General features: G+C 41.4%; 1 protein-coding gene across 1 annotated transcript in view; it reads right to left on the bottom strand.

The window, feature by feature from the left end:
* The window catches only part of vps35 (VPS35 retromer complex component), a 49,925-nt gene extending 34,148 nt beyond the window's left edge, over positions 1-15,777 (bottom strand). Inside the window, exons 1-3 of the mRNA XM_038692441.1 lie at positions 15,625-15,777; positions 14,323-14,446; positions 11,850-12,032 (exon numbers count right to left, since the gene is read on the bottom strand). Coding sequence (XP_038548369.1) covers positions 11,850-12,032; positions 14,323-14,446; positions 15,625-15,706 — 389 coding nt within the window. The 5' untranslated portion in view covers positions 15,707-15,777. The remainder of the gene's footprint in view (positions 1-11,849; positions 12,033-14,322; positions 14,447-15,624) is intronic.
* Positions 15,778-16,278: the final 501 nt, after the last annotated feature.

Below are 16,278 nucleotides of genomic sequence, written 5' to 3'. Positions count from 1 at the left end.
TGACATGCTGTGACACAATGATTACCATGTTTCTACCACAAAGTAGCTTTTAAAGGAATATTTCAACATTTACTCTATATATACACACTCTATATATGTATGTGTGTATATGTAAATGACAAGTTCAATGTCAGCATCATGTCTATGGGTGCTTCTCAATTCCTTGCTCGTCGCTCCTTGTTTGAACCAGAAGTTGATCTGCTCTGCCATCTTGCAGACCATCTAAACACCCTTATTTGTGCTCCGAGGAGTGATCTCTGAGGGGCTATGAGCGAGGATACACAAGTGCATCCTCGTGGAAGTCTTTTACTGACCAACACGCCCCCTTATAGTACAGTCGTTGGAATAGGAAATTGGATGCTAGAGCAGATCGGACTGATCTGATATATCACAGGATCACTGCAGTTTCATATGAGATAAGACAGACAACCGATTAAAAGTGTATCACCAACAAGTTTCATATTTGATTTGTTTTATTATTCACCACCTACTTAAAATCTGTGTTCATTATAGGACAATGTCTCTGATGTGCTGCTCAAACACAGGAGCATTTTCAGTACGAGACTTATTCCCCCAAAATGCACCACAGGAAGTCATTTCTGCCTGTGGCCATCAATCTTTAATATTTTAAATACAGCTAAATGTTTCTAGAGCAGCAACATTAATGTTTACAACAGCAAATAAACTCAATATCTGAATTCACAATGCTGAGTGATGTTTAGAAAGATGTTTGATACCGCATCTCAGTGCCATCAATAAAAACATTTGTATTCTTATCCATCATGTTTCAAGTTAAACCAGATTTGACGCTCGAGACATAATGGTACATTCATCATAGTTTTCAGTCACGTGACGTGCACGGGGACATGGAGGGCAAAACATACATACAACATAGCGGCTCACACCGTGACTGCCCAGTAGAGACTCCGCAAAAGCAGTCAAATTTTATTTGGATCATCTTTCAACTTAAGGAAAAGAAAGATATGAACACAAACTGCAAGTGTTGGGCATATCTGATCCATACAACATTACAGCAATCGCTGCCGCATTTCTACCATTAAAAACCGCAAGGTCCCTGCCGCCGCTCGACTAATGTTTATGTTAACCTTCTGGGGAATCCCTCACCTATTGATTTTCAGGTTTTGAGAAATATATATCTATATATTTCTTTACCTATCTACTTTCTATTATTATTTCTTTTCCTTATGCCTTGATGTGCAATGTGTGCAACTGTGACAAAAGAATTTCCCCTCGGGAATCAAAGTATTTCTGATTCTGATTAACTTTTATTATGGAGACAATTAAAAGTCAGAGAGAGACGGAGAGACTGTCTGCAAGAAACACTTATTACATTGTTTATCGCCATTTCAATTCAGTCACATGAGGGTGATCATTCCTGAGTGTTTAGTCCAAATAGACTACAACAAAACAAAGTAAATAGGTAGGTACATGTATTTGTCACAATATAACAAGTTATAGAATGAAATTGTGTAACTACCTTCTGCTACATAGCAGACAATGTACATTAATAAAGAATCAATAATAAAAAAGGTTAATGGAAATAAACTATATTCAGTGGAGAAGTGCTGAGGATGAATTAGAGTTTAAGAGTCTGATAGCTTGGGGGAAAACGCTGATCTGCGCTCTGGTGGTGCGGCGGTTAAACTTCTCTTCCCAGAAGGCAGCAGGGTGAACAGGCTGTGGCTAGGTGGGTACTGTCCTTCCTTTGGGCTCTGCTTAGGCACCTCACCTCCGATATCACTGATGATGAGATGGGTACCAATGATCTTCTGAGCAGTTTTAATCCCCCGCTGCAGAGCCCTCCAGTCCGTTAGTCAGTTAGTGATGTTTCCAGTCAGGATGCTTTCTATTGCTCCTCTGTAAAAGCTGACAAGAACTGGGAACTGAGCTTCCTCAAGAAATGCAGTCGTTTCTGAGCTTTCTTCACCAGCGTGGAGATGTGAGATGACCATGTCAGCTTCTCTGTGATGCTGATTCCCAGGAACCTGAAACTGTTCACCTGCTCCACCTCAGCTCCACTGATGAAGACAGGAGTGGGTGTCTTTATCTCCTTCTTCCTAAAATCAATGATCAGCTCCTTGGTTTTGCTGATGTTGAGCAGCAGGTTGTTCTCTGAGCATTGTTTGAGATCCGGCCGATGATGGTGTCGTCCGCAAACTTCACAATAGAGTTCTCTCCATGTCAGAGATGCAGTCATGGGTGTAAAGCGTGAACAGGAGAGGGCTGAGCAAACAGCCCTGTTGAGCACTAGGGTGGAGAAGGTGAGTGGGGCTGAACGATTAATTGCATTTGCTATATTATCGCGATGTGATAAAACGAGATTTTCTAATCGCAAAGGCTGCAATTACACTCTGGTCACATGACACCCAAGAGGAAAGCAGTCTGCAGACGAACTTGATGCTTCGTCTGCATGTTACACTGTACCTTGCCTTCTTGTTGTAAAATGGCCTTAAGCTTGACAGAAGCTGACACTACATAAACTTTAGTGTCACACAGGGAATGAAAGTAGCAGCCGCTACCCGCGGGTAACGTGGTGGTGGGTGAAATCGTCGCTGTGACGGACAGGAAAAATACACAACAGAAAGACACGTGTAGTAAGGTAAGCATATTGTGGCAATCGGTGCCTGGGTCACACACAAAGCCACCGGTTATCTCATGAAATATCTGTGAAACGGCGTTTCAAACCAAACTCACAAGTCCAAAAGAGACCCAGTCTGTCCCGAGTTACAACCTCGTTACAGCCAGTGCGCTGCTCACCAGCATCGTAGGCTGCGGGGGAACACCGGTGTTGTCGGAGAATTAAGTTTTAACTAAGTTTGTCTATTAAACACGAGAGGCGACACTTGGTTTTATTTTCGTTGGCCAAAGATGGACTCCTAGGAGATTTGAACAGAGATAAGGACTCATTAATTGGTGGATGAACTGTGGGTTTTGTACTGAGCGCTTGCTGTATAACACACTGTGGTGAGTTAGTTTTTCTTGTGGTCTGTAGGCAGGCCAACCTGATGATATACAGTCCCCTACAAAAGTATTGGAATGGTAAGGCAAATTCTTTTGTTTTTGTTGTTCACTGAAGACATTTGGGTTTAAGATTAAAAGATGAGTATGAGACAAGAGTTCAGAACCCCCTGAACCATCCCTTAGTTATGCTGCTATAGGCCTAGACTGCCGGGGGATTTCCTATGATGCACTGAGCTCCTCTCTCCTCTACTTTCTCTCCCTCTGTATGCAACCTCATCCCATTATTGCATGTTACTAACACAACTTCTCCCCTTTCCGGTAGTCTTGTGCTTTCTCGTCTCTCTCCTCTCTCCTCCTATCACTTCCTGCAGGTGTTTCTGGCTCTGGAGCAGTGGAGTCTGGATCTGTGGCTTCCTCTTAAAAGGAAGTTCCTTGCCTCTGTCGCCCAGTGCTTGCTCTTGGTGGGAATTGTTGGGCTTTTGTAAATAACATCATAGAGTACGGTCTAGACCTGCTCTTTTATGAAAAGCGCTGTGAGATAACTGTTGTTGTGATTTGGTGCTATATAAATAAAATTTAATTGAATTGAAGTTTAATCTAATACTGTGTTGGTCATACTATACACTGATTTACTGCTTGTCTGTTGAGTATTATATAGGCCTAGACTGCCGGGGGATTTCCCATGACGCACTGAGCTCCTCTCTCCTCTACTTTCTCTCCCTCTGTATGCAACCTCATCCCAATATATATATATAAAAGCGCTGTGAGATAACTGTTGTTGTGATTTGGCGCTATATAAATAAAATTGAATTGAATATTACAGAAGGTAAAGAGCTTATTTAAATCGCATATTAAATCGCAATTGCAACATCGTTCAGCCCTAGAGGTGAGTCCACCAATCCAAACTGTCTGAGGTCTGTTTGTGAGGAAGTCCAATATCCAGTTGCAGAGTGTTGAGTTTGCTGATCAGTTTCATAGCCCCGTAGCCTATGCCGTCACCTACACCGTCGATTGACGCAGAAGTATAAATTGCACCTAAGTGTCTCTGTGAAACTGTTGCCAACCCGACAGCTGCCTTAATGTCCACAGAGTCACTGGGTTATCAAGAAGGACAGTGTAGTTTATAGATTTTATTCTGTGCTGAGGATAAATCCATGATGAACCCCCCCCACCCCCCACCCCCCACCAAGGTGGTTAGGTTCACAGCATAACTTGCCAGGGTTACTGGTCTAGAGTTTATCTGATCTCGGCCTCTGAAACCGAAAACCCAGAGTTTCCCTCATCTCGGGCTGAACATACTCTTTCTGAAACGGGCCCAGCACAGTGAAGGGAAGTCAACGGCACCACCAATAAAACAAGAAGAAGAAAAGCAGTGCAAGGGGTTCAGTATGCGTCGCTAAACGGAGTATTTCACATGCATTTGCCCCTAATATAGATTTATTATTTATCTGTCGTTATGGAAGCCAGGAACACTAACGAACCAGCAGTATCGACGATCCTGGCAAATGACCCCATTGAGGTTAAATAGCTGAGTTTCCCTTTTCTTTTGGAAGAGGGATGAAACGTCTTCCAGTATCTTCAACCAAGTCCAATTGCCCTTGACTTTAACCTTCGTTGGATAACTATGACCTGGATGACTGAGAATCTTCACATACATTTTTTTCTGTTTACCAGCCATTGGCAGATGGACCAAAAAGTTGATTTTGTACCCTGACAGGTAGTCTAGGGCACCAACACTCAAATGTAAGACAATGGTTCAAATCCAGCCAGGGATCTGTTGAACATCATCCCCCTGTTTTTCTCCCTGTCTATTGTGAACTCTATTCACACACAATGACACTTGAGCTTTAATAGTTGTAGAATGCTTCTGTCAAACTATGTGCTTGGAACTTTGAAACACCGCTTGGCTTAAGTTAGCTTAAGTTGGCTTGGGTTAAAAAATCTACAGTGATTTTAACACTGTGGAGAGGAGAAGAGAAAAGGGTCAGTGTTTCAGGAATAGAAGAATTATGCTGATGGGAGCTGTAGTAATGGCAGAAACATATTGATGAGCAATATGCAGGATATTAGCATAAATGGATTTTGTAATTCTCACCATCATTCTTTCTCATACTTCTATTTTGGGGGATAATCATGAAGTTTTAGAACTGCAGTGCCCATTTAGCAAATTGGCACCATTACAGGTATGTAATTAAGAATTAGCAATTAGCAGTTTGCAATGTAGCCATGGATGCACAGAAAACTATCATTGGAAAACCTTTTTTATTAAATTCTTCTTAAATTAAGAGTTATGAATGTTTATTCACATTTGACCTCAGATATATGTTGTCCTGTTAGGTATGTGGTTTGTGATCATGTTTTCCTGTATAAGTCTATTTTTGTTTTGTGGTTCTCCTCCTAGAGCTTTAATTCGATTGACTTCAAATAGTACCATCTTAAAGGAGATCTATTATGCTTTTCCACATTTTATGACTTATCTACAATGTTACAGTGTTGGATGTTCTTGTTGAACATGGCCAAAGCTTCAAAAAAATGAGGTTAAAGTATTTAAAAGAAATCCCTGTGAGCAAAAACCTCAGATTTCCTTCTGTTCTGAACGCTCTGTTTTGAACCGCTTTTCTACCAAGAGCTCTGTTCTACGCAATACCGAGCCAGAAGGAGCTGGTGTTCCATATATGGGCATAGCAACGGCACAGTCTGCCTGTTCAGCCCAGCAACAACAACAGCCTGGTAACATGCTTCAGGTCTTGGTCAATCAGAAGACAGTGGGCTTTGAGAAGAGGGGCCTTATACACACTGGAGCATTTGCAGCTAGTATCACACAGAGGCTGAAACTAAGTCAGTATAACAAAATAAAATATTTTTTTTCAACTTTGAATTATGCAAAGCTGCCATACAGGAGTCATCGAACTACAATACAGGACTGGTAAAGCAGTTTAATAAGTCTCCTTTAAGAGCCTTGCAATGTTAAATTGCGAAGCGTTTTTTGATTGATCAAACGATGTGTCCATGGCGTGCCGTTTAATTGATGTCTCGCCATGAATAAGGAAGTTGCATGTAAATGGACTAGACATTGTCAGGTATGTCCCAAAATTCACATGTAAACTTCTTAGGCTACGTTCAGACTGCAGGCCTTAATGCGCAATTCCTCAATTTTGCTCAATTTTTTTTGTTTGACAGTTCACATTATAGTTTAAATGTGGCCTATATCAGACTCCAGTGTGAACTGTCCGCGGCCTGAAAGTGACCCGCATGCGCAGAAGAATTACACGACGTCACAGGCAGCATTCTGTTGCAGGCTACAGAAGTAAACAAGGAGCAACATAGCTCCGGTTAGTTAGGAGACTCCTGTTTTTCATTGTACTCTCATGGGTCAGTGTTCACAACTTTCTGTTCTTTTCTTTACGTTTCTGGCGCTGGACAACACATCTGCCCCACAACTCACTCCCTCCATCTTTCTGTCTCTCTCTCTCTCCACTGTGTCCGCTCGGACAAGTAGGATGCACCTAACTAAGAAGAGAGCTCCGCTCCTGTGAATTTTAGGTGTAAGAAAGGGAATTTGTGAACAGATGATAGCGAGGTAGAAGGAAGAGAGCCACATGTTTAATAATGGAGTTTTTTCGTTCAGCGCGGCTCCGTCTACAGCTGAACAGCTGCTCTACAGTGACGTCAAAGTCGCATCAAATGCAACCTGAGAGTCCAGATTGAGGTTTTAAAAAATCCAATATGTATCGGATTTGGACCACATATGGAAGTGACCCAATTCCGAACTGGAAAAGATCAGATTCCATGTGACTTGGTCTGTTCACACAGTCATAAAAAGTTCAGATCTGAGTCACATATGGGCAAAAAAATACGATTTGGGTCACACTGGCCGCCAGTCTGAACATAGCCTTAGAGATCAACATGTCAATATCCAGTCATAGTAATAGCACCCCTTACTGGCATCTGGAAAGAACATGTTTCAAAATTTATTTCTTAGGCCTCTTTCATATTTTTACCCCATTTAGCACATTAGCGGACAAACATGTCCATAGTGAGGCATTTAAGCTCCTGTGAGGAGCATAAATGCATAAATCAAAACTGCTTGCAGCTTTAAATATTATTATTATTGGTGTTGTTACTATTGTTATTAAAAAAATATGAATACAATTTTACAGACAGTTACAATACTCCATCTCATCCAGTCACAGTGCCCTGCAGGTTTTAATATTGCAAACCACAGTTTGTGCAGTGGAAGTAGTTGAAAGTGTAATCTGTTATTGTTGTCAATCTTTAGTGTAAACTTGCCTTAAAACTTTCACCTCAACAAACGCCCCCAAAGAGCATCTCAGCGTCCCCCCTTCCAAAATATTGCTTCCAGCACCCCCTGTCGTTCTCTGAGCCCCCTCCATTTGAGAAACACAGTTCAGTTGCTAGCTTTGAGCTTTGAGTTTTTAGATGAAATGGTGTTTTGTAATATGTAAAAAATAGAGGCCGCAATTATAAATTTCTTAACGTAATATGTTAGGGCTGGGCGGTGTACTGTATCGGTATTATAAATTATACAGATATATTTTCAAAAGAAAACGATGATGAAGGCACTCACATCTGGCTTCTTGATTGAGTCTTATCAGGCGTGCAAAGCAAAAACACAATGCTAACGACAGTGTTTTTGTTTTGGTATTTCTAGGGCCCGAGCACGAACCGTGCGAGGTCTCTATTGAAACTGAAGGGATTTTTGTTTCCTTTTTTCTGAAATTAAGCTCTTTTTTGGCAGCCTTAACATGCTCGAAAACTCACCAAACTTTGCACACGTCAGAACTGGTGAAAAATTACGTATTTTGTGGGTCCTGCAAAATGGCGTGGCAAAATGGCATGCTAGCTCCACTTACAAAATTGGAAGAAGATAGCCCCTTGGCCACGTTCAACCTACATGCACGAAATTTTTTGGGGACATTCATCATATCAAGAAACACAAAAAACCCTCAAGGACCCATACCCTTAACACAACAGGAAATCCACCATTTTAAATTGAAAGTGCAATTTTAACCCATTTTATACCATTTACAGGGTTCATACTTTAACGAACTCCTCCTAGAGAATTAACCCAACAGACTTCAAATTTTGGCTGTGTACTCAAAACCCATTGACAAACAGTGACTTTTTGTGGAACCTGTGGCGTGACGTCCAAAATCGATGATTCGCCACAAAACAGGAAGTTGAAGGACGTTTCATCTACATGTATGAAATTTCTGTGACAGAATCAGAAGGAGCTTTATTGCCAAGTACTGTTTTAGTGCAGACATACAGCTGACAATAACAGATGTATGAATATATAAATATGTAATAAACAAATGCAAGTTATATAAGAATAACAATAGAGAATTAAAGCTGCAAGCAGCGTTGGGCGGGCCCTCGCACTTGTAGCGCGTCCGGGTGTGAGCCAGCCGAGTTGCATATTCTGGAGCTCTGCCGGTGCGGCTGTGAATTTGCTACGCGGTTCCGACGCCGCATGAAGGTGTTATGTCACTTCCTGTGTCCCCTATGTGGAGCTACATAGCACCTGCCGCTATGTATGAAATCGGTATTGGTGTGTAGATGTCTGGGGGGTGGGAGAGCACGTAAAGTTTGGTTCAGATGTGAGCATGTACACTGAAGTTACGACAACTTCCTGTGTCATGGCGAAGAGTTGATCTTTGACGCCACGCCACGGACACGCCCATTGATGAAAACTCACAGATAGCACAACTTTTCATCTTCAATGCCTTTAGAAGGCACAGCACAAATTTGAAGTCGGTCGGACTAAATCCCTAGGAGGAGTTCGTTAAAGTAGAGTGTGTAAATCATCCAAAATTTGATGTAAAATTCAAAATGGCCAACTTCCTGTTGGGTTTAGGCTGTGGCTCCAAGAGACTTTTTTGTGAGTCTGGACAAGATACACGTACCACAGAAAATTTGTGCACGTAGGTCAAACGTGCAGCGGGGGCTGCTTCGTTAAAAGTCACTTCCTGTTGCCAGCAGGTGGCGCTATGACTGTGGGTGAATGTCAGCATGTACATGTGTTCAGGGCGAGACTCTCATCCTACATGTACACTTTGGTGCAGAAGTGAGCATGTACACTGAAGTTACAACAACTTCCTGTTTCATGGCGAATCATCGACGTCACAGACACGCCCATTGACGAAAACTCGCAAATAGCACAACTTTTCATCGTCAATGCCTTTAGAAGGCACAGCAGAAATTTGAATTTGAAATCCCTAGGAGGAGTACGTTAAAGTACGGAGTGTGTAAATCATACAAAAATGGCCGTAAAAATTCAAAATGGCCGACCTCCTGTTGACTTTAGGGTATGGGTTCTTGAGGCTTTTTTGTGCGTCTTGATATGATACATGTCCCCAGAAAATTTCATGCATGTAGGTTGAACGTGAACGGGGGGCTAATTTTTTCCAATTTTCTACGTGCCGCTAGCGAGTAATTTTGCCACCCCCATGTGCGAAACCCATAAAATACGAAATTTTTCACCATTTCTGACATGTGTGCAAAGTTTGGTGAGTTTTCGAGTATGCTCAGATCCCCAAAATGGAGCTTACTTTGCAGAAAGAAGAAAAATTTAATCTTTACAAATTCCTCTCACGGTCATGCTCGGGCCCTAATTAACAACAAATTAACAACAAATATGTACAATGTGCCAGGTTCGTGCATGATATGACATGAAGTGATATTTACATGTGCAAAGACGATTGTATTGTAGACGGGTAGAAGCTATTTTTGTGGCGAGAGGTTTTGGTCCTGATGGACCGCAGCCTCCTGCCAGAGGGGAGAGTCTGAAGAACAAACTTCAGGAGCTTGACGGACTGGTGACTGGAGGTGCAGCTGTTGGTGTACAGGGAGAAGAGCAGAGGGGAAAGAACGCAGCCTTGAGGGGAACCGGTGCTGATGGTCCTGGAATCAGAGACATGTTTTCCCATCTTGACGTGCTGCTTCCTGTCCGTCAGGAAGTCTGTGATCCACCTGCAGGTAGAGTCAGGCACGTTCAGCTGAGAGAGGATGATGGTGTTGAAAGCAGAGTCCACAAACAGGATCCTGGCGTTGGGTTCCTGGGGAGTCCAGGTGCTAGAGAACGTAGTGAAGGGCCATGTTTACTGCGTCGTCTACAGACCTGTTGGCTCTGTAGGCAAACTGCAGGGGGTCCAGAAGAGGGTTTGTGATGGATTTAAGGTGGGACAACACAAGGCGCTCAAAAGATTTCATAACCACAGAGGTCAGGGCGACGGGTCTGAAGTCGTTTAGTCCTGTGGTCCTTTGTTTTTTGGGAACAGGGATGATGGTGGAGGCTTTGAAGCAGGCTGGCACATGGCATGACTCCAGTGAGGTGTTAAAAATGTCTGTGAATACAGGAGACAGCTGATCAGCACAGTGCTTCGGGCTGGATGGGGAGACAGAGTCCGGCCCAGCTGCTTTGCGAGGTTTCTGCCTCCTGAACAGTCTGTTGACGTCCCTCTCTAGGATGGTAAGAGAGGGGGAGGAGGTGGGGGATGAGATGGTGGACTGTGTCTGTTTTCTGCCATCAGTCACTTTGTACCTGTTTTGTAAAACGCTGGTATGGACAGAGATTGTTTTTGTTTTAAAACTCAGTTTAAAAAAAACTTTAGATTTATTTTTATAGTGTGGATGCTCACAAATTCTCTAGCAACATGGAGGGAGACATAGTACCGGTCGACACCGTTGAAGACCTTGTTTGTAAAAAGAAAAATGAGTTAAAAAATCAGTTATTTAGACATTTTTGGGATTTAAAAGATCAGATGTTTGATCCTACATCTCAAATGTGGCTTTGACGTAGAACTGAACATTTAGCACACTTCGTAGAAAATACCGAAATATATTGTGTATCGGAATTCAGCCTATAAATACCGGGATAGGATTTTTTGTTCATATCGCCCAGTCCTATAATATGTACTCAATGTACAAACAAATCCTAACTTGCTAAATGTGACCATATTGAAATATCTGGCACTATTTATGTTTATAAGTGAAATTTTTTCCAGAATGCATCTCCATATTCAAACTTTACACTACATTATCCAACTTCTCATAGACTTTTGATGCATTTCTAATGTGTGACAACAACAGAAGCCAGAGTCAGAAACCACCACCACCTCCACTGCAACTCTGGCTTCTGATCCCTTGATCAAGACTTCTGGTTTGAAACCAGCCAAGCACTTTCGTCAATTCAATTTTATTTAAAAAGCACCAAATCATATCTGAGGTTTTCTCGTTGCACTTTAACAGGTGAGGGTTCTCCCAGTCATTCTCACTCTTGGATTTCCTATCATCTCTCTACTGTGAACGTTTTAGTAAAGGCATAAAATGCTTTCAGGGGAAGTTCCGTGCTGTGACTATTTCCAACATACATGACATTTAACTGCGCTAACCACATCACCAATGCCTTTCTGAAATCAATGTCTTAGAGGAAGGATGTGTAATAGTGTCATTGAGTTGGTAGTTAAAAGAACTAGTCCATATTCGAACATTAAGTGACAGGGAGATGGTCAGTAATTGCAGAGTGAATTCCAATGGTAATTTCTCATTTTAGTAAATCAGAATTCCATTCCAATCTCTTCCAAGCTGTGGTTCAGGAAGTAGAGCGGATCATCCACTGTTCATGGGGTTGGCGGTTTGATCCCCACATGTCAAAGTGTCCTTGGGCAAGACATAGAACCCCAAATTGCTCCCGATGGTCAGGCCAGCACGACACATGCTAGCTCACTGCCATGGTTGATGAGAGGCATATTGTAAAGCCATAAAAGCAAGCCATTTCCCAATAACCTATTATGGGAAAGTGCAGTGTATGAGACACACAAAGAGAAAAGGATTGACTTGCTTACTCAGACTGCTCTCCGTCATCTGGCAGTATGTTGCGGGTGCACTGCAGCAGGTAGTTTCTAAGGAAGAGGCCCCTGAGTGGGTGCTGGACACCACGGCACATCTCGACCAGGTCCTTCAGAATGTCCTTACGAGACTGGGGGAAGGAGCGAACGTACACCACACCCACTGTGATTAGCAGATAGCTGGGGAGAGAGGGGCAAAGCAAATAGGCTTGATCTGATTAATTCACATATTCCAATGCTTTAAAGTAATAAAGGCTATTTCTAGTATGCCTTGGCTGCTGGCTAAGATGGCAGCATCCGCTCCAAACCAGCCGCTCATCTCTTTCTCAGCGGTATCTGCTGAGCAATGAATCTGCTCACGTTAACAGCTGTAGGAGGGTTAGGGGAGGACGCCCCTGGGGCAGACGTAGGAAGAAATTACGTGTGTGCACATCTACTAGGGGTTGACCGATATGTTTTTTTCTGGGCCGATATAGAAACTTAGTTTATTAGTAACCAATGACCGATGTTTGAAACCAATAAAGATTTGCTGTAAAAATGACATCTTGTGTCAAAATTTAGAACAACAAACGAACTTTGTTGAAATGCCTTTAAGCGTATCGTATCAAATAACACAAAAGTTATGTCATGTTTAATCTTTATAAATAATAAAGTAAATCCATCAGAAAAAGGAAGCAGTGTATCATAGCTGCAAATCAACATTCTTGCATATCAAAATTGGTCCAACAATCCCTGCTCTTATCGGTTTTTAATTACTAAATCATTGCCCTTTTAAAAAATTTATTATTTAAAAAAAGAAAAAATTCAGAATAGGATAAGATTTAATGTCTTATTATAACCATTTTCAGAGCAGCAAAAAAAGTCAAAGTATACAGCAGTAAAGTCATTAATAAAACAAATTCTTGTGAGCTTATTTAGAACAGACATGCCATTTAGCACAGCCAGACTTTTTACATTTAAAGATGTACATCTTCTTTAAAAATTTTAAAAGCATTTAAATTAAGTTACATAGTTTTGTATGAGAGATTAACATTTCACCGCCGCCTGCAAAGCTCCAAAATTACAGCCAGGTTTTATCACCCAAAATAAAATGCTCAGAATCGGGTTTATTAAGGAATTTGCTTCAGTATATTGGTGCATAAATAAGAATTATATAAAATAAAAGCAGTAGAAAGCATATATTGTAACCAAAACTGTACACTAACAATGTAATGTCTGGTATAAAAATAATAATAAAGTAACGACTGTCACCTTTTCAGAATCAGGTATGTGGCTAGGTATGTGTACACATACGAGGAATATGACTCAGGATTGTACATTACTCATGACGTGCTTACTCATACAAAAATACCATAACACAATAATAAAATAATATCACACACAAATTACAGAATAGACAACACTAATATACACACTATGAACAAAACAATATAGACATATTGACAAATAGTGCAGTGATCAGAGTGCAAAGGATGCAAGACTAAACTATTATTCTCATTATGTACATGTTGAAGGTGGATATGATATACAGGTACACATACACATACATGCATACATGTACACAGTGTGATGGAGCATAGTGCAAAGGATGCTGGAAAAAATAAATAAGACCTATGATCTTATGACCTGAGGTAGGTGTATTGGTATAAGATGTATTGGTATTTCCTACTATTTCTGTTGTTTATTTATTTTAATAATTAAAATTTTCACAAGCCAAGAATTTTCAGTTGCCTACATCACGAGCCAGAAGTCCCTTGATTTGATTAAACAGAACAACAGCGATCTGAACATTAAAACTATCTTACAGTTGTGGTTTCCTCTGCCGTTGCTGCTGGAGTCAGCTGCTGCTTTGGCTGCAGTGGTCTGTGTGAGTGTGATTGGCAGGCCGGCTCACTATCTTCACCCGGCGCCGGTTGTGGAGCTTCTAAACTCCAAAAATATTTGAGCACATTTTCGATTCACCATCAATTTTCATAAAACTGTCAATATTCAACATCTACACAGTTGATTTCTCGCCTCATAACTTCTCAGAAGTGGATTTAGTGATGAAAAAGTGAACGAAACTTGTAAAGACGTTCAGTTGTTGGCCTCTCTCTCTGCTGCTTTCTGCTTCCCCTGTGTTGTTGGTCCCGCCCCCTTCCGCTACGTTGCTAAAATGGCAGCCGTTGAGGGTGACAAGTGTCCAGCGTTCCACACAACTTTTTGGCCGTTATGAGTGCACCATCCGGGTCACAGTGCACTGCATTTTGCCATACTTCTAAGTGTGAACCCACTCATGCCCTCAAAATAGTAAGTATGGAAGGGCGCAAATTGAGACGCAACAACGGACAGACAGCTGAGGGTACTACCTGTTTGTATGTTTATATGTGGGATTTATTCTGTACTCACTTGGAATATTTTGGCTTGATGAAGTTGAGATGCATCAAAGCCACTTCATGTTTGATCAAAGTTCAGTTACAGTGATACTCACAGTCTGGGGATGATGTTGCCTGCATACTGGACCAGCTCATAGAGATCTGCCACCTTCCGTCCCTTGGCAAACTCATCAGTCAGGTACACTTCTAGGTAGTGGAGTTCATCAGAGATAGCCATATCTTAAAAAACTGTTAGGGACCAGTGCAAACCAAACATAAATCATCCATAAACAAAATTAACTGTTTCCAGCATGTCAATAGCAGAGCCAACTTCAGCTTCCTCTATCAAATGTCTACACAGGATGTGTTCAGGCACATTAAAGCATAGGTCACCCAAGTTTCGGTAACACATCGTGCCATGGTGGATTGAGTCTCTAAACAAAGATATGGGGGTCCACAGGATCAAAAGCTGCAGTGAAATTCAACAGAACAAACACAGAAATACATCATTACAATACTCATTGCTGAGTGCAACCTGTGAACATCAGACTGAAATGGTTGAATAACAGCTTGTTAGCAATAAGCAATACAACCACATAACAGAGAACCTTTGATTATACTATGCACTTCAGGACCAATAGAGCCAATGATATTTTTAAACAGAACTGTCGTTAAGATATCCACATGGCCCTGTGCTGCATGTCGTCCGCTCGCTACCGACCCAGAAGCTAAGCAATGTACTGCTTTGGACAGAGTCAGCAGCTAACATATTATAACCACCTGAACGTTTAATATTTTCAGTGCTTTACCTTGCTCGAGACAGCCTTTTCCTTTCTACAGTGCGCAGCCACGTTGAGTTTATGCGTAGGAATATGGAAGTACGGTTCAGAAAACATAAACAAACACTGAGCGAGACCCCTAGTTGCTCCAGAGGTGTGCAGCCTCTGATATCAATTGTACGTCGCTTTGGATTAAAGCTAAATGTCAGCTAAATGATTAAATATAAATATAATAGCACTGTTCTGCTGTGGGACTCACATGGTGCTCATATTGTCAACAACAGAGAAATCTAGAGGGGATACTGGGCGGATTTGCTTGTCTGACCTGAACCTGTGTGGTGTTTCGGTGCTTTGTTACTGTGCTAGTCGCAGACGTCTATAATAAAAACCTGTTATCTGTTTTAAGTAATGCTGGGCCGGGTTGTCCATCATCTTTGGTGTAGTCAGAAGAAAAGCTCTCTCACTAGTGTGCTGAAGACCATGTTGGAGTTGAAATAGTTTCCACTAGTTTGCTCATGCTGTCTTTTCTGTAATTAGTTTCCCTGGAGTTTAGAATTTACAAAAAGTAAAGGACCATGTATCGTGTATCTGTCGTCAGTGCAATTTCCAACATCTATAACTTACAACTGTAAAGGATACAGAGCTCATAGTAGCTCTTTGGAGAAAGCATTGAGGTCCTCAGCTCACCCAGCATGTTGGACGCATGCTTCAGAGCATCCATCAGCTTGTTCTTGTCCTGCAGAAAACAGAGTCAAGCTATGAACATACAAAACAATTACAACCAAAACATTTCACTATTCATAAGAACGTAGAAAAATTACTTTATACCAGTAACTTCATGTGCACACTTACATGTAATTGCACTGACTTTAATGCAATGTAAGTTTTTTGACACAGGAAAATTTGAAAATGTTGGTATGTATGACAAAAGAAATTGTAGACTTGTAGTGTTTCACGTATAGATTTTTCATTTGAGCAACCCACCCAAAACACAGGCCACATCTTAGTAAGGTAGCCTACTGTTCCACTATGGACCTCCAGAACAGCTTCAATGCTCTGTGTCTATGGAACACAGCATTCTATCAATAGATTTCTTCTCATACGTTCATCCTTTTCAAACTTAGCAAACCCTTCAGTGAGCCCTCGTGCTTTGTATGAAAGCATCTGCATTAGGGTTGAATATATGATCAAAGTTTTATCGAAATCACTACATGGTCACTGTAACCTTCCAATTTATTAAAGTTAGTACCATTTTATATTAAATATCGTCGTGTCGCAGAAATGTCCTGATAT

This window comes from Micropterus salmoides, unplaced genomic scaffold, assembly GCF_014851395.1.
Source record: "Micropterus salmoides isolate LMB-PRFRI ecotype aquatic unplaced genomic scaffold, ASM1485139v1 Ms_hic_scaffold_3, whole genome shotgun sequence".
NCBI classification, from domain to species: domain Eukaryota; kingdom Metazoa; phylum Chordata; class Actinopteri; order Centrarchiformes; family Centrarchidae; genus Micropterus; species Micropterus salmoides.
Note: the sequence above shows the minus strand (reverse complement) of the source record. Positions and strands in the feature narration are given on the sequence as shown.